The 19,298-nt window shown below is 37.0% G+C and overlaps 3 protein-coding genes and 1 pseudogene across 3 annotated transcripts; 1 reads left to right on the plus strand and 3 right to left on the minus strand.

Moving 5' to 3' along the window:
* The first annotated feature begins 410 nt into the window (after nucleotides 1-410).
* Nucleotides 411-1,307, plus strand: LOC147789532 (uncharacterized). The gene is made up of 2 exons (XM_087117599.1): nucleotides 411-755; nucleotides 1,194-1,307. Exons 1-2 carry the CDS (start codon nucleotides 411-413, stop codon nucleotides 1,305-1,307), a joined length of 459 nt encoding a protein of 152 aa, XP_086973725.1.
* Nucleotides 1,308-1,354: 47 nt separating this feature from the next.
* Nucleotides 1,355-1,696, minus strand: LOC147789533 (uncharacterized). Its single transcript, XM_087117600.1, has one exon. The coding sequence runs from the start codon at nucleotides 1,694-1,696 to the stop codon at nucleotides 1,355-1,357; it is 342 nt and encodes a 113-aa protein (XP_086973726.1).
* A 4,895-nt stretch (nucleotides 1,697-6,591) lies between these two features.
* Nucleotides 6,592-7,122, minus strand: LOC147789534 (cytochrome P450 71AU50 pseudogene; annotated as a pseudogene).
* On the minus strand, nucleotides 7,065-8,699 carry LOC111810792 (cytochrome P450 71AU50). Its single transcript, XM_023697583.2, has 2 exons — nucleotides 7,860-8,699; nucleotides 7,065-7,204 (listed from the first exon to the last, which is right to left on the minus strand). The coding sequence occupies exons 1-2, from the start codon at nucleotides 8,697-8,699 to the stop codon at nucleotides 7,145-7,147; spliced, it is 900 nt and encodes a 299-aa protein (XP_023553351.2). The 3' UTR covers nucleotides 7,065-7,144.
* Nucleotides 8,700-19,298: the final 10,599 nt, after the last annotated feature.

Raw genomic sequence — 19,298 nt, forward strand, 5'->3', positions numbered from 1 at the left:
GCATTTTGAACATCCAACTGATGGGTGAACCATTTTCGAGCAGCAGCAACAGTGAGTAAGCAACGAAATGTAGTAAGTTCCGCTGTAGGAGAAAATGTTTCTGTGTAATCAATACCTTCAACCTGAGTGTATCCCTTTGCTACAAGTCGAGCTTTATAACGTCCAACAGAACCATCAGAGTTGTATTTAATTTTGTACACCCAACGACAACCAATAGCTTTATGACCAGGTGGTAGAGGAACGAGAGACCATGTATGATTACGTTCCAAAGCTGCAATTTCATCATTCATAGCCTACTGCCATAACGGGTCGCCAACTGCCTCGTGATAGGTTTTAGGTTCTGTCTAGGATGTAATAAGAGCTAGAAAAGCACGTTGAGTAGGAGAAAAACGAGAGAATGAAAAGTAATTATGAAGGGGATACCTGGTGACATCAAGTGTGGGTTGATATTCAAACTCAATATCGCTAAAGGCATTATTCACGCCAAGACGGCTCATCAACTGTGGGTTGATCTTCACGATCAATTCTCACAAAAGAATGCTCCAACAATTTTTCAGATACAAAACTCGATAGCAACGATGTCACAAGGAACCATGGCATTGTCAACATATTTCACCAAGCTCAAAGCACTTTGGGATGAACTGGAAGCTTACCGCACACCATTTACCTGTAATCAACATCAAATACATATTGATCAACGCGAAGAAGACAAGTTGATGCAATTGCTCATGGGGCTCAATGAGTCTTATAAACCGGTGAGATCTAACATATTGATGATGTCTCCATTACCTAATGTGAGCCAAGCCTATTCATTACTTGTACAAGAAGAGATGCAGCGTCAAGTAACTTCTGAACCTACTTGAGAATTTCTCAATTGCATCAGCAGTGCAGAAGAAAATAACATATTCAAACAACATATTAAGTGTTCACACGATTTGTGCTTGGCGAATTTTGAATATATTGTTTTCTTCTGCACTGCTGATGCAATCGAGAAATTCTTAGTAGGTTCAGAAGTTACTTGACGCTGCATCTCTTCTTGTACAAGTAATGAATAGGCTTGCCTCAAATTAGGTAATGGAGACATCATCAATATGTTAGATCTCACCGTTTTATAAGACTCATTGAGCCCCATGAGCAATTGCATCAACTTGTCTTCTTCGCGTTGATCAATATGTATTTGATGTTGATTACAGGTAAATGGTGTGCGGTACGCTTCCAGTTCATCCCAGAGTGCTTTGAGCTTGGTGAAATATGTTGACAATGCCATGGTTCCTTGTGACATCGTTGCTATCGAGTTTTGTATCTGAAAAATTGCTAGAGCATTCTTTTGTGAGAATTGATCGTGAAGACCAACCTACACTTGATGAGCCGTCTTGGCGTGAATAATGCCTTTAGCGATATCTGCCTCAATGAAATGAGTTAACCAAGATAGTATCATACTGTTGCACTGATTCCAGAGTTCAAATTCGGTTGAATTTGCATCTTGGGACGGTTCTTCAATTGTGCCATCAATGAAGCCAATTTTCTTCTTGGCAATAAGAGCATGCATAACTGATCTACTCCAGGATTGGTAATTTGCTCCATTTAATTTGATTGGAACAAGTGAATATCCTGACTGATCAGAGTGATGAATATAATAAGGACGTGTTGAATCAACATTCGAAATTTTGAAGTTGGATTTGGCTGATTCCGCCATAAAGGAAATTTTGATATTTAAGAACACCAAGATCCGTGCTCTGATACCATGTTAAGAATAAGAAATAGAAATAGAATTGGGATCGAAAGTATGATCTTCATCCATGTTCAACTAATACCTAAAAAATAGGAAAAATATATAACTAACTTAAATAAATAAAATATACGGTTAATCAAATCTAGATAAAATATACTACTAACAACTCCCAAAATATCTAAGATATACTCCTAACTAATTATTAAAATATATCTCTTAATACCACCTAGATTTTAACTAATTATTAAAATATATCTCTTAATACCACCTAGATTTTAGGAAATTGGACATTATACTAATCTTAACTGCCTTAAATAAGGTTAAGTTCAACGTTAGTTCAACGTTGGGAGGGTCCAAAACATAGGGAAATGTCCAAAATGTCAAAGCATATGGATGACAGACTATTCAGAAGAATTGGGCAAGAAGCAGTAGGAGAAGATTCATTATATAAATAGTTAGAGTGCCATAGAGTTGGGGAGAAACCCTGACCTATCATCATAAGACAACACAAGTTAGTGCCATAGAGTTGGTGAGAAACCAGACCTATCATCACAAGACAACACAAGTTAGTGAAGATGCTTACTAGTTTGAGAATAAAATTGTTGGGTGAATCAGTCTCCTGATATTAAAATGGTTGAAATATGGAACTTGCTCTCTATTTATAGCTTATTCAATTGTTATAGATAGTAAAATTATATTTGGAAAATGCTCATATTTAGTATACAACCAATAAAATGCTAAAGTCATCGATAAAAGTGTTTAGCCAATATTCTTTCTCTCATTTTTTATCTCCGGTTCTTTGTATTCATCTAGTTCGAGTGTGTACATTTTTGTCAACATCAATATTTTAAATATTTTAAAGGTTGACGTCTCTACTTTCAAAAATTATAAAATTGGTTGATTTTGTAAGTGTCTATGAAGCTACTACAACTAGGGGTGATTTTAGACGACGACGAAAAAAAAAAATTATAAAAATTTATTACTGAAAGATAAAAATAAAAACTTACTAATCTAGCTGTCCTTACTACCCTCTATAATACTTGGGTAAAATTTTTTTTATCATAGGTAAAGCTCATAACATTAACTACACGTGGTGAAATAAAAAATATGAAATACATTTGGTCTTAGAATAATTGACCTTTTTCCTTTTTATATCCTTTATATAGTGTGATAGGTAGGTGGGTTACATAGGGAGAGCTTTAAACACACTTAGCTTTTCTCATGGTATCTGTAACGTCCCTAATTTTTTTTGTCTATATTAGTGGCCTTACTACATGTAACGACCTTAGATTTCTGCTAGCTTTAAGTCACTACTGTATACCTCACGTGACTTCTTATGTAAAAATAATCATTCAAAATGTCTTCGTAAGTCAATATTATGGACTTACATGTTTAATAAAAGGTCTTTAAAAGAATACAAAAGAAATGCTAAAATAGACGTAAATAAGAAAATAAAAATATTAAAGCTCTATGCTAACCTAATATCTATGAATTAAATACAACTACCCTATGCATGTGTCATTGTTTTTAATTGTGATGTTGTTATAAGTCGTACATGGGTCTGTTGCCTTTACTTAAATATAGAAGTAGTAAATGACTTCCATTCACGTAATTATCATATTATATAAGCATACATGACACGTGCAAGGGCCACTTGACACGTGTCGTCATACATAACACAAGTCTTCCGATTGAGCCTATAACAAAGCCACTTACATGGATGACTTAAGTCGACGTTCTCAATAAACTCGAATTCACTTGATTTCGTCCCTCAAATTTGTTTCAAGTATCGTCGAGGTGTTTCATCCTATTAGAACATTCACCTCATTTCTTTAGCAAGTCTAATGTACTAACTTAAGATAACTTGATTTGAGAAATTAGACATTATACTCATCTTAATTGCCTCAAATAAGGTTAATTCAACTTCGGGAGGGTCCAAAACGAAGGGAATGATGTCCAAATGCCAAAGCAAGTCGAATAACTCGATTTTAAGCTATCGAACCGCAGTCAGAATCGAGCCGCGCTGATGGAGCCGACCAAGCCGAGGAGTTGCCATGCACGAATCGCATGTAGGGTTGGAGCACGAAGGTCGTTGGAGTTAGGTCGGGTCTAGTTTCGGGGTTTGCCAAGTTGTTTACTGTCTGTGTGGAGGGGCTGAGGATATCAGGCCTAGCGTCAGGTGGCTCGTGACCTTGCAATTGGGCTAAGTGGCCGCTAGACTTGAATTATGGGTTTTGGTTTGTATTTGTCGGGTCAAATGGAAGGTTGGACTATAGGTGGATATTCGACCTGGGTCCGAATGGGTCGTCTTCTTCACCCGATTCCACGTGATTTTTGATTCAGTTTCTCTCTTTCCTTTTGCTCTCTGTCTCACGTTCTCTTTTATTGCAGGTGAGTTCTAAGGAGTGGCTGCTGCATGGGGTTTATTGTAGGGATTGTGGGTTGGTTGAAAACGTGAGATCTCGGCGCCTCACAAGAAATCTCACGTTTTTCGGCGACTATGTAATTTTTTTTCCTAATTGTGACATCACATGCATGCCTTAAAGTACATATGCGGAAGTTCATAATAAATACTTTAAAATGAAGCCATGGATTTGTACATTTAATTCAAACAAGAAATTTGAAACTTCTTAGTCTTTTAACGGAAAATATGAAGAAACCACCGATCAACTATTAAATGATAATCAATGCATACTACTGTTCTATCTTGACCTTTTCAGCATTCATCGTCATCCATGTAGAGACGTTTTACTTTTACCTCAAAAATATAAAGGTAGCACATGACTTGAGTGGCTTAAGAAATACTCTGTAAGTCACCCCAAGGTTGGGATTAGTAATGTAATCACACACCTAACATGATTGGGATTTATCCATTAAGACCGTAACATGACTTTAAGCTCTTTCCATTTCTAGGTAGGGTTGGATGTGCAGTACTTCCCCACACAAAGCCCACGTACGCGCACATGGACTTTCCAGGCGGGGTCATATACGTACCCATGTCTAACGACCCTAAATTTCCACATATCTAGAGTCGCCACTAACGTCTCATGCTTATCTATAATGCGGAAATATAACTCTTGCATGAACATCATTTATAACGTAAATTTCGAAAAACGTTTAAAACAACTTATTCTCTGGAAAACACAGCCATAGTCTTGTGTGTTTAAATACAAAATACTAAAATTTAGAGATAATAAAAACAAATACAAAATAATTTAAAACAATGGAATGCAAAACAACCCATTCTAACTTAAAACTAAGAATTTAAAAATGAGTCTACCCTATGCACGTGTCACAGTCTCTGCTCACGATGCTGCCGTCCTCCGTACGTACAAGTGCACCTTTCCTTTACCTAAAAAATGATGTGGCATACGGACTGAGTATTTCAAAGAATACTCAATAAGTGGCCCCCACTATAGGGGCCATGCAAATGCAAACACATGCAATCATGATTTAGGGACCTATCTCTAATCATCTTAGGGGTGGCCTCCAGTCTTGGACAAATTGGATGTGTAGTACTTCCCTACACACGACTCACACGTGCGAGTGTGAATCCCCAGGGCGCTCGCACACCCCCTGGACCCTCTGGTCAAGCTAATCTGTAGCGACGTCCGGAGGTCAGCGGAACCCCATAGTGTCATGCGCCTCATGAACACCCTCATTTGTGTGCATTCGCACCTGTGCGCATTCACGCTCATCATATGGTGCGCGTCCGCACTCATCATCTCTAGGGGAAGTAGCCCTATGCTTATGAACATACAATATGCATGAGGTCCCTCTAAATTCATCATAATGTCTCTTCTGATACAACCCTCTAGTCTCGTCTCTTTGTTACTCTGGGTAACACATACTCGTGAATATTTATATTAATATCATTTTCACGCTCTTAGGATTGTGTCCTATGTCGATCTAACGACATGATGCAATATGGCACTCATCATCATATAGCATGCTCGATATGGAAAATATCATCATATTAAGGTAAACGTCATGCAATCATCATACTCATCATATTGCCACAAAGTGCATCACACATATCAAGTACGTCATTCATCAAAATATATATATACTGCACACATCATCAAGTATCGTAACCCACACATCATCATAACTCATATATCATCATAACTCATATACCGCATCGTACGACATAGTTCATACATCATCATAAACTCATATAATTTTTAGCCTATCCTATAGTAAGGTCACTTACCTGATTAGCTTAGATTGATATCACCAATTTATCAAGTTCGGTTTTGTTCTTTGTATCCAAGCCAACCTATATGAACCATGACATCAATTTCAATTCTCTAAATTTTACAATGGTCCATGCGTTAAACATGTGAGCATTAGAGATTTTATGAGTATTGAATATATCTAAAGAGTAAAGTCACTTACCTGGTTAACTTAAGCTGGTGTCACAAATTTACAGCTGCTTAGGATAGAACACTAATAAACATATATATGATAGATATTTATATATAGTAAACTGAAATCATATATATACAGAGGGAGTGCTTTGAATATGTACTTTCTCTATTCTTTGTATTGTACTTCGTACATACCTAAAGTCATCAATAAAAGTCTTTAGTCAATATTCTTTCTTTCATTTTTTATCTCCTGTTCTTTCTATTCATCTAGTTCGAGTGTGTACGTTGTTGTATGATCCTCACAAATTCATATTTGCTCCCTTTATCGTTCGTTCTTTCTTTCTTTCAAAAAAAATTGTTAGGTTGGATTGATAAAATAACAAACGGACTTAAAACCAAACAAAAGAAACAACCTACGCTTACAATTCTACATTAACTTTATTTCTTAAAGCTATTAGAACTGGTACATCGAAATAAACTTAAAAAAATTCAAATAGGAGTACGATGGATAGGAATAACGCTAAGATTATGAGCTCTGGTACAAGTTAAACCAAATTGTTCTGTCATATCCAATTCACTCGGAGATATACCATTGGGAAGCTCCCAATCAAAGCAATGCACCAATTGAGCAACAACCAATTGAACCAAAACCAATCCTAATTGCATTCCGGGACAACTTCTGCACCCATACCCAAATGGATGCAATTGAAAATCTTTCCCTCTCGTATCCATTTTTCTATCCGCAAATCTTTCCGGGAAAAAAGTTTGAGGATCAAACCAAACACATGGATCTCGTCCAATTGCCCATTCGTTTATTAATACCTCGGAATTCTTAGGAATATGATACCCATTGACAATACAATCTTCAAGACACATGCGTGGAATTAATGGTATGGGAGGATGCATTCTAAAGGTCTCCTTTATGACCATCTCTAAGTATTTTAGCTCTCTCAAATCTGATTCTTCCACCAATTTGCCTAAACCAACCACGTTTTCTAATTCTTTTTGTACTTTCTTCATTGCATGGCCATGCTTGATTAGCTCAGATAATGCCCAATCGATTGCTGGTTCTTGAACTATCCACTCCTCCAATAATCAAATCCTACAAAACCAAAAAAAAAAAAAAAAAAAAAAAAAAAAAAACATTTGCTAAGACGACTAAATGATAGCAAACGTTCTCAGTTTATAATCCTTTACATAATCAAATAAATTATAAAGGAGGTGAAAATAGTAATAAATGAACGCATGATATTTGTCTTACAATAATTACGATAAACTGCACTAAAATACAAATATCCAGATATTTGCCTATAATAAAAAGTTAAATAGAGTACCTATATTAAATCTTAATGAAAGGCTAAATATCCTCCATCCTAAAACATATTTTCCTACAGTACCAAGACATATATGATAACTATGGTAAGCTGTAACGAAGATATTTGCCTATAATAAATGGTCAAATATGATAACTATGTTAAATAGTAATGGAAGACTAAATATCCTCAATGATACAAGATATTTGACTCTAATAAAAGGGCAAATATGATAATTAGGATGATGGAGACCAAATATGTAGATATTTGGTTATACTAAATGATCAAATATGGTACCTAGGTTAAACCGTAATGGAAGGATAAGTATCCTCAATCATACAAAATATTTGTCTGTAATAAAGGGTCAAATATGATACATACAGTAAACCATAATTCAAAACTAAATATCTTTTACAAAATCATGAACAATTGAAGTTTACTGACCATAATTACGCCTTTGATACTCGAGTGATCAATCTTGGAATCCAACAAAGCATCTAGAAAACAACTCTTTGTTCGATTTTCATCATTCGACTCGAGATGTTGTTTAATAATGATGTCAAGGAATCCATCAAAGACTTTAGTAACACCTTTTGCACGACCTCCTAACCCTTGGAGATCAAGCATTGAGATAAAAGGAATAAAATCCCCCAAGTTAGGAGCTCCAACCAAGAGAGTGGCCTCATGTATGGAAGCCTTAAACTCTTCCTCTACAAATTTTCTCCCAAACACCATTCTACAAATCACATCAGCAATAAGAGACGAGATTTTAGATGTGAGATCCACAACACCATGCATTTTTGCAGCCTCTTGAAGATGATCAATCAACAAACCAACCTCTTCTCTTCTCATTGACGTAAAGGAGTTCATTTTGAGAGATGTAAATAATTGAAGTATGCATATTTTACGCATATTGCGCCAATAAGGGCCATATTGAGCAAAGGCTATGTTTTTTTGGTGGTAACTTATTTGGTTGAAGGTTAAACGAATTGGGCGGCCTGCAAAAACTGGGTCGTGGGCTTTGAGGAAGAGCTCAGCAGCATGAGAGGAAGAGACAATAATAGTGGATTTGAGTCCCAATTTCATGTGCATTATGGGACCGTAGAGTTGAGATAAGTGATGAAGATCTCTATGAACAAGCTTTTTCAATAGATGGATGGTACCAATAATGGGGAATCCTTTTGGACCCGGAGGCAACTTTTTGATATTCATTTTGGACAGCCATGAGTGTAGGAGGAAAGCAAGAAGGATGAATATAACGATAAAGGCTGAAACCCAAGCCATAGTGCTATGTTTGTAGTAGGAATAATGGAATACAAACAAACTTATTTATAACAGATTTACATGAGTAACGTGATCGACTTTCTTTCTATAAATGATCACGAACATGAAGATGAATGGTCATAATTCTCATTTATTTTAGTTATTAAATCTCATTTAGTTTATAACAATTTTGGTTAATATTCTTATTTATTTGGTTCATGTATGAGAATTAGTATTGCTATGCCGATAATAAAGATTTGTCTAGCGTTGTTTTGAGGTGTGGAGTCACATGGAGTCATGTGAAGTTATTGTCATTTTGTATTTGCCTAGTGGCATTTGGGTTACGTATGGAGTCATGTGAAATCATTGTTATTTTGTATTTAACTAGAGACAATTTGGAGGAAATTTGTAAGAAAGACTGTGCAGTGTGAGAGTGAGATATTCACTTGTAAACACCTTGATTATTAAGATTGGCTACCACATGTTGTTGTAGGGGAATTTGTTATCTCTGAACCTCGTAAATCTTTGTTTAAGTTATGTTTGTGGGTGTGTTAGTGCGATTAATCTTACTTCTGCTTTTGCTACAACAATTGGGTATTAGAATAATTTTGTTGTGGCATTCCGCTACAGTAATTGGGTATCAAAGCATTTTGGTTGTGGCATTCCACTATAACAAGTGGTGTCAAAGCATTGAAGGTTGTAGCTTTACCACACAACAGGCTTAAATCGAAGCCATAATGCTATGTTTGAACAGTCATGTGGTTAAGAAAGATTCCGTGGCAGACTTTCTTTCTTCTTATTGGTGTTTGGGATAAAGATTATTAATTAACGATCATGAACTATTTGCGTCAATGGATTAGTTTGATCTAAAACTTGAAATAATGTGTGTAATCCAAAAAAAAAAGATCCAAAACGTAGTTATTAATGGAGTTGAAGTTACCAAATTCGGAGGAATCGGTATCAATTTTTGTCTGATTGCTCCACATATAGTTCCTCTAACCATATTTTCTAAACGAACTAGAGCCACTTTGTACTGATCTTGTAACGACAGAACAAATTCGTTTATTTTTCAAATGATTCATACAAGTGTAACCAACTTCACGTCGCCAACTTCAATAACATTCACTATTTAAGTATGTATAGTGATGGTCAACAATTTTTATATTCAATATTGAAGTCGGAATCTCATCTTCCTATTTCTTTAATAAAATTTTTATTTTTTGTGAACTATCTATGAGTATCGATGTTTATAGATATTTATAACTTGAGACTTTAATATTTTTATTATCAAATTTTTTATGAAATTCGAGATTTCAACATTTTTTTCAACGTCAATATTTTAAATATTTTAAATGTTGATGTTAAATATTTTTGAATTTCGTACATTAAAAAATTATGAAATGGGTTGATTTTGTAAGTGTCTATGAAGCTATAACTAGAGGAGATTTTAGCCTAGCTTAGGCAGACAAAAAAATTTATTATAAAAATTTATTACCGCTTTAAATTGAAAGATAAAAATAAAAACTTACCAATCTAGCTGTCCTAACTAGCCTCTATAATACTTAGGTAAAAACTTTTCTCATAGGTAAAAAGCTCATAACACTAATTACACGTGGTGAAATAAAAAATATGAAAAATTGACCTTTTTCCTTTCTATATCCTTTATAGTGTGATATGTAAGCGGGTTAGGGAACTTTAAACTCAATTAGCTTTTCTCATAGTATCTGTAACGTCCCTAATTTTTCTTGTCTATATTAGTAGCCTTACTACATGTAACGACCTTAGATTTCTGCTAGCTTAAAGTCGCTACCGTATACATCACTTGACTTCTTAGGTAAAAATAATCATTCAAAATGTCTTCGTAAGTCAATATCACGGATTTACATGAAATAGAGTCGGTTACCTTTACTTGAAATATAGGAGTAGTAAATGACTTCAATTCACGTAATTATCGGATTATATAAGCATACATGACACGTGCAAGAACCACTTAGCACGTGTCGTCGTACATAACATAAGTCTTCCGATTGAGCCTTTAACAAGACCACTTACATGGATGACCTAAGTCGACATTCTCAATAAACTCGAATTCACTTGATTTCGTCCCTCAAGTTTGTTCCAAGTATCATCGAGGTGTTTCGTCGCCCTATTAGAACATTCACCTATTTTCTTTAGAAAATTCTAATTACTAACTTAATATAGGAAATTGGACATTATATTGACCTTATTTACCTTAAATAAGGTTAAATTCAGCTCCGAGAGGGTAAAAAACATAGGGAACAATGTCCAAAAGGCCAAAGCGAGCTGAATAACTCGATTTTTAGCCATCGAGCCGCAATTGGAGCCAAGCCCCATTGATGGAACTGACCAAGCCAAGGAGTTGCCATGCATCACTCGCATGTAGGGCTGGAGCACGAAGGTCGTAGGAGTTGGGTCAGGTCGAGTTCTCGAGTTTGTGTGAGCTGTTTACTGTCTGTGTGGAGTTGTTGAGGATATCAGGCCCAACGTCAGGTGTCTCGTGACCTTGCAATTGGGCTAAAGTGGCCGCTAGACTTGAATTATGAGTTTTGGTTTGTATTTGCTGGGTCAAATGGAAGGTTAGACTATAGGTGCATATTCGACCTGTGTCTCACGTTCTCTTGTATTGCAGGTGAGTTCTAAGGAGTGGCTGTTTCATTTTGTTTATTGTAGGGATTGTGGGTTAGTTGAAAACGCGAGATCTCTAGTGCTTCGCAACTGCGTAGTTTTTTTTCCTAACTGTTAGACTACATGCATGCCTTAAATAACATACGCAGAAGTTCATAATAAACACTTTAAAATGAAGCTATGGACTTGCATATGAACAAACCACGTATCAACTACTAAATGAAAGTCAATGCATAGTACTACCCTATCTTGACTTCCATGGCTATCCAGTATTCACCATCATCCATGCAAGAGCGTTTAACTTTTACCTGAAAAATATAGTGGTAGCACATGACATGAGTGTTTTAAGAAATACTCAATAAGTCACCTCAATGTTGGAGTTAATAATGTAATCACACACATAACATGATTGGGATCGTTCCTTTAAGTTCCAAGCAGGGTTGAATGTGTGTACTTCCTCTCATACAACCCACGTATGCGCACATGGACCCACCAAGCAGGCTCGTATACGTATCTCCTGGACCTGACTTGGTCAGGCACAATGCATTAACGCAACATCGAATGCCGCAGAAAAAGGAAATGTCCACATGATATCATGGCGAACATAAATATTGATGGTACTCGTTCGTACTAGCATAACATAACGGAGAAGTATCCCTATGCACATGGCATACATACATGCATGAGGTCCCCATGATTTTCATTCATAGCATAACATTAACATCATTCTCTTTTTCCTTTCATCCATGACATAGTACATATATGCATCATATATACATGACAGTCATCCCATGATCCATCACATAGCTTTACACGTCAATACATAAATGACGTACATAGTAATTAATTTCATTCATGGCGTAATAGATATCACATGCATACATATCATAGCATCATATGTTATTACATAGAGCACATACACAACATAATAATATGATGCATGCAGGGGTTGTGAGACATGCACCATCATACATCATTCAATTATCTAACTCTAACACTAAAATCACTTACCTCGTTAACTTAAGGTGGTGTCACGAATTTATCTTTAAATGTTGGTGTTAAATATTTTTGTCAACGTCAATGTTGATGTTAAATAACTTACTTTGAATTTCTACTATTGCTTCGAGAATTAAAAAATAAAAAAATAAATTGAACATTCCATTTTAAAAAAAAAAATCTAAATAATTTATCAAAGACTTGCATTATTCAACATTAAGTACTCTTCAATCGCCCATGGACAAATAATAATAATAATAAATAAATAAATAAAAATAAATAAATAAAAAACTCCCATTGGTCGTGCAAAAAGATATGAAATTTCTGCCGCTTTAACATTAAAAATAAAAAATAAAAAATAAAAAATAAAAAATAAAACTTACTAGTCTAGTTGTCCTCCCTAGCCTAGCTTAGGTAAAACAGTTATTTAGTAGTTTGAGCTCACTATAAATCACATATCCTTAGATCTCTAGTACCGTACGCACTAGGGATGCACTAACCTCATCATCCCATACAAATGGAACACGCTTCTTCGTCAATTGTGTGAGTGGCGAAGCTATCCTAACAAAGTCTTGCAAAAATCGTCGGTAGTATCCCGCTAATCCTAGAAAACTTCACACCTTCGTAACGGTGGTCAAATGATCCAACTTAGTGACCGCTTCAATCTTGGTGGGGTCTACCGAGATTCCATCTTTCGACACCACGTGTTCTAAAAACGAGAATTTTTGTAGCCAAAATTCGCACTTGGAGAATTTGGTGTACAACTTGTTCTCTCTCAAAATGGTTAGGGCTTTTCGAAGGTGCTCTTGGTATTCTTGATAGTCTTTGAGTACATTAGGATGTCGTCTATGAACACAATAACAAACATGTCTAGACACTCCTTTAATACTCTATTCATTAACTCCATGAATACTGCTAGGGTGTTGGTGAGACCAAACAACATCACCGCAAACTCATAATGACCGTACCTTATTATTAATGCTATCTTCGACACATCCCCTTCTTTAATCTTAATCTGAAGATACCCTGATTGAAGATCTATCTTGGAAAATACTGCCACTTCTCTAAGCTGGACGAACAACATCGAAGATCTATGTGAAGTCATTGTCATTTTGTATTTGCCTAGTGACATTTGAGTTAGGTGTGGAGTCATGTGAAGTCATTGTTATTTTGTATTTGACTAAAGGGAATTGGGAGGAAATTTGTTAAGAGAGACTTTGATGTGAGAGTGAGATATTCACTTGTAAACACTTTGATTATTAAGAATGGCTACCACTCGTGGATGTAGGGGAATTTCTTCTCTCCGAACCTCATAAATCTTTGTGTCTCTTTGTTTAAGTTCTGTTTGTGGGTGTGTGAGTGCAATCGATCTTGTTTTTACTTTCGCTACAACAATTGGGTATCATAACATTTTCGATGTGGCATTTCGCTACAACAATTGGGTATTAAAACATTTTGGTCGTGACATTCCGCTACAACAAGTGGTATCAAAGAAATGAAAGTTGTGGCTTTACGGCACACAACAAGTGGTATCAGAGTATTGGAGGTTGTGGCATTACGACTTACCAAGTTGTGGTATTTGGGATATTTTGAAATACTTAACATCATCGACCAACGTGCTCACACTCTCCATCAAGTATCGAAGATAAGTTTCTCATTGCGAGCTTGCTTATTTGTTCTTGAAAATAATATTTTTCAAGATTTGAAATAATCTCCCTCTATTCAGATATTGTTGGCTTTAGTTGCTCAATTTAATTTTGAGTTTGCACAACTTGGTATGAAAAATTATTTTCTTGTATGCAAATTTAGAAGAAGAAATACATATGACATAACCGGTTGGTTTTCAGTAGTTGGACAACAACATTTGATATGTAGATTGAAGAAATCTTTGTATGATGTGAGGTATGTCCCTAAATAAGATTTCTTAAATTGATTTCCTTGGTGTTTTGGATGGGAATGGTTATCGTATCACTTTGGAAGGAGGGAATTTGATAGTTACTCGTGAAAAGTTCCAACATTGCTTGGACTTGATCAACATTGGACGAAAGAAGTAGCATGTTGATTTGGTGGCAGCAAAACCGTTTATCTGCTTGAGAATCTTCTGACAAGGTCGAGATTTTTGTAAATTGTCATAATTCTCATTTGTTTCGGTTATTAAATCTCATTTAGTTCATAACCATTTTTATCAATATTCTCATTTTTTTGGTTGAGGTATAAAAATTAGTATTGCTATACCTATAATAAAGGCTTGTCTAGCTTTGTGCGGAGTCTATGTGAAGTCATTGTCATTTTGTATTTGCCTAGTGACATTTAGGTCACATGTGTAGTCATGTGAAGTCATTGTTATTTTGTATTTGTCTGTAACTTTGTAAGAGATACTTTGTAGTGTGAGGGTGAGATATTCGCTTGTAAACACTTGTAGATGTAAGAGAATTTCTTCTCTCCGAACCACATAAACCTTTGTGTCTCTTTATTTAATTTCTGTTTGTAGGTGTGTGAATGCAATTGATTTGGCTTCCCTTTCGCTACAACAATTAGGTATCAGAACATTTTGGTTGTGACATTCCGCTACAACAATTGGGTATCAAAGCATTTTGATTATAGCATTCCGCTACAACAAGTGGTATCAAAGCATTGAAGGTTGTAGCTTTACAGCCCAACACGCTCAAATCCAAGCCATAATGCTATGCTTATAGTAGGAATGGTGGAATACAACAAACTTATTTATAGCACATTTTACATGAACAACCATGTGGTTAAGAAAGATTTCGTGACAGACTTTCTTTCTTCCCATTGGTGTTTGGGACAACTAGGTTTTAAATTAAGTTAGGTAGACTAAGATTATTAATTAACGATCCCATGAATTATTTGTGTCAGTGGATTAGTTCGATCTAAGGCTTGAGATAATATGTGTAATCCGAAAAAAATTCAAACGTCGTTGTAAATGAAGTTGAAGTTACCAAATTTCGATGAGTCGGTATCAATTTATGTCTAATTGCTCCACATATAGTTCCTCTAACCATATTTTCTAAACGAACTAGAGCCAATTTGTATTGATCTTGTAAGAGATCCACGATAGAATGAATCCGTTTATTTTTCAAATGATTCATATCGTCAAGTGTACTCAAGTTCACGTCACCAACTTCAATAACATTCACTATTTCACATTTCAGTATACAATATTGAAGTCGGAATCCCATTTTCCTCTTTTCCCTCTCTCTAAAAGCGTAAAATGTTGATTTATTAATCTAATTTTTAATATTTTTTTCTTGTGAACTATCTATGAGTATCGATGTTTATAGATATTTCTATCAAAACTTTTATAAACTTGAGACTTTAATATTTTTGTTGACATCAAAATTTGTCAATAATTTAATATTTTTGTCAACGTCAATATTTTAAACGTCGATGTTAAATAACTTTGAAATTATGAAATGGGTTGACAAAAAATTTATTATAAAAATTTATTACCGCTTTAAATTGAAAGAAATTTTTTTTTAGTACGAGTCATGATTGAAAACTGTTGTCATACGTAAAGCTCATAAAACTAATTACACGTGTCATGATTGAAAAAATGTGTAAAACATTTTGTCTATAATAATTTACGTTTTTCCTTTCTATATCCTTTGTAGTGTGATATGTAAGTGTGTTACATAGGTAGCTTTAAACACAATTAACTTTTCTCATAGTATCTCTAAATTAGTGGCGTTACTACATGTAACGACCATAGATTTCTGCTAGTTTAAAATCGCTACTGTATACATCACGTGACTTCTTATGTGAAAATAATCATTCAAAATGTCTTAGTAAATCAATATCATGAACTTACGTGTTTAATAAAAGGTTTTTATAACCATACAAAAAAAAGTAAAAACAGTAAAGCCCTATACCAACCTAATATCTATGAAATTAAATATGACTATCATATGTATGTATCATGGTTTTTAATTGTGATGTCATCATCAGCCGTACAAGGGTGCCTTGCCTTTACTTGAAATATAGAAGTAGGACGTGACTTCAATTCACATCATTATCATATTATATAATCATACATGACACGTGCAAGGACTACTTGACACGTGCGTCATACATAAGACAAGTCTTCCGATTGAGCCTATAATAAGGCCACTTATTTGGATGGCCTAAGTCGACATTCTCCATAAACTCGAATTCACTTGTTTTCTTCCCTCAAGTTTGTTTCCAGTATCGTCGAGATGTTTCATCCTATTATAACATTCCCCTAATTTCTTTAGTAATTAGAATTTACTAACTTAATACAATTTGATTTGGGAAATTAGACATTATACTGACCTTAATTGCTTTAATAATGTTAAATTCAACTTGGGAGGGGTCCAATACGTAGGGAACGATGTCCAAATGCCAAAGTGAGTTGAATAACTTGATTTTTAGCTATCGAGCTACAGTAGGAGTTGAGTTTCAGTGATGGAGCTGACCAAGCCGAGGAGTCGCCATGCATCACTCACGTGTAGGGCCGGAGCACGAAGGTCGTCGGAGTTGGGTCGAGTCTAGTTCCCGAGATTGCGCGAGTTATTTACTGTCTGTGTGGAGGGGCTGATGATATCAGGCCTAGCGTCAGGTGGCTGGTGACCTTGCAATTGGGCTTAAGTGGGCGCTGGATTTGAATTATGGGTTTTGGTTTGTATTTGCTGGATCTAATAGAAGGTTGGACTGTAGGTGGATATTCGACCTGGGTCCGAATGGATCGTCTTCTTCACCCGTGATTTTCGATTCAGTTTCTCTCTGTTATCTTTGACTGAGAGATTCGCCTGGTGAGGAAATTTTGACGAAGCAAAATTGCGGAAGGAATTGTTGGGAGAAGAAAAATAGAGAAGCGATGAATAAAGTAACAGAAAGAGGATCGGCTGGCATTCACTGTCATACTACGGTCTGTTCCTCCAGAGATGCTAGCGTCTCTTTCCACCAAGCGCACCGCGCAATCGCCCTGGGAGGGGACCGAATACCGCTAGGTTGGTGTACAGCGAGTGCGGGAGTCCAACATCGAACAACACGAAGATCTGCTTTAAGGATGGGAAATCCGTCGATGATTTTTCAATGCAGATCACGGGGCTCGCCAACAGCATCACCACTCTCGATGGGAGAATCAACGAGATAGAAATCGTGAAGAGGATGCTGCGATTTCAATCGAGATATTACTTGACGTGAACGACCTAATGGTGGAAGAGGTGATCGAAAGACTGTGTAATATCGAGCAGCGGAAGAAGAATGTCGCTTCAGCTGTCGACAAGCAGGGTCGTCTACTCCTCACTAAGGAGGAATGACTTGCATGCCTGAAGCTCCGCGATAGCTCCGGCAAGAGCAACGGTTCCTCCAGCGGCAAAGGTGGTAAGAAGTCATGGAAATCTTGCAACTCAGAAGCTCCGCGACAACTCCAGAGAGAGCAACCGGTCCTCCAGTGGCAAAGACGGTAAGAAGTCATGGAAATCTCGGGGGCGCACGCGTGGAAAAGAAAAGGATCAAAAGAAGGAGTCGACTGATGGCGAGCCAATCCAATGCTCAAACTGTGGGAAAAAAGGTCACTTGAGCAAGCTCATGAACAAGGAGAAGGCCATGTGGCCCAATCCGAGGAGGAAGAGCCGGCTCTAGAGCAACAGGTCCTCCAGCGGTAAAGGCTGTAAGAAGTCATGGAAATCTTGGGGGCGCACTCGTGGGAAAGAAATGGATCAAAAGAAGGAGTCGACTGATGGTGGGCCGATCCAGTGCTCGAACTGCAGGAAAAAAGGCCACCTGAGCAAGAATTGATGGAGCAAGCTCAGGAACAAGGAGAAGGTGTTGGAAAGAGGGATAGTGAAAGAGATAGGAATAGATGAGAATAGATAGAAGCTGCAGTGCTTTATTAATGTCTACTGACTTGATGCCTAGAGGGTTACACAATTCCAGTATTTATACCTCATACACTAGACCAGAAATAGTAAATCATGCAAATCTAGATAAATTCAAATCTACTAACAATCTCCTAAAATCTCCTAAAATATTGGTAGTTTGAATATTTGAATCATATCTCAACTACTTCAAATCATATCTTCATTTTGAATACTTTGAATCATATCTCAACAGAAGGCCCATGTGGCCCAATCTGAGGAGGAAGAGAAGGCTCTTTTCATGGTAAGTGCATCGGTCCTATCCGACGTCCCCGACGCCCCCAATTCTAATTCAAAATCTACGGAAGTAACCGACAACGTAACTGCTCCGGTGAGGATTGTCGGTGAGGGGTCAATAGATCCCGAGGAAGAGCTCCAGCTGGGCATGAAAAAGGGCACTGGCTCGGGAGCCAATTCAGCTGAAGGAGGAGCAGGTGTTTGCTTAGATCGATGAGAGGGGCGAGCAGCACGAGCATCACCGATGGGTCCTCGACACGGGGGCAACAAACCATATGACTGGGGCCAAATTTGCGTTCTCCAAGCTCGACTTGGGGATTCATGGGAAGGTCAAACTTGGTAATGGCTCCGTCGTCGAGATCGAAGGGCGTGACACCTTCCTGTTCGTCGGCAAGGGAGGTGAGCACCGCAAGCTAACCGGTGTCTACTTCATCCCAAGGCTCAAGGCTAACCTTGTGAGCATGGGTCAACTCGATGAGGTCCGCTGCCACATTTTCATCGAGTGCGGGCTACTCAAGATTGACAGCTGCTCACGCAAGTTTGGCGCACGGCAAACTGCCTCTACATCCTGGAGTTGAGATAGAGCAACTGGTTAGCCTCTCAGCCAGGATCGAAAAAGTAGCTTGGAAGTGGCACGGAAGGTACGGGCACCAGAACTTTCCTGCTCCTACTCTACAAAAACTACACAAGGAGGAGATAGTGCACAGTTTGCTGGCAGTCGAAGGAGTGAACAGGCTGTGCGACGGGTGTCTCATCAGCAAGCAGAGGCGCAACCCTTTTCCGTCTTAGATGTCTTACCGCCCCGATGAGCCATTGAAGCTTGTGCACGACGGTATTTGCG

The sequence above is a fragment of the Cucurbita pepo genome, chromosome 14 (genome assembly GCF_057944985.1).
Source record: "Cucurbita pepo subsp. pepo isolate OVF chromosome 14, ASM5794498v1, whole genome shotgun sequence".
Lineage (NCBI taxonomy): Eukaryota > Viridiplantae > Streptophyta > Magnoliopsida > Cucurbitales > Cucurbitaceae > Cucurbita > Cucurbita pepo.

Coding starts and splice junctions, on each gene's coding strand:
- LOC147789532 (XM_087117599.1), top strand. CDS start 411: ATGAAGGGGATACCTGGTGACATCAAGTGTGGGTTGATATTCAAACTC. Junction 756..1,193: donor TCAATGAGTCTTATAAACCG/GTGAGATCTAAC, acceptor TGTTGATTACAG/GTAAATGGTGTGCGGTACGC.
- LOC147789533 (XM_087117600.1), bottom strand. CDS start 1,696: ATGGCGGAATCAGCCAAATCCAACTTCAAAATTTCGAATGTTGATTCA.
- LOC111810792 (XM_023697583.2), bottom strand. CDS start 8,699: ATGGCTTGGGTTTCAGCCTTTATCGTTATATTCATCCTTCTTGCTTTC. Junction 7,205..7,859: donor GTATCAAAGGCGTAATTATG/GTCAGTAAACTT, acceptor TTGGTTTTGTAG/GATTTGATTATTGGAGGAGT.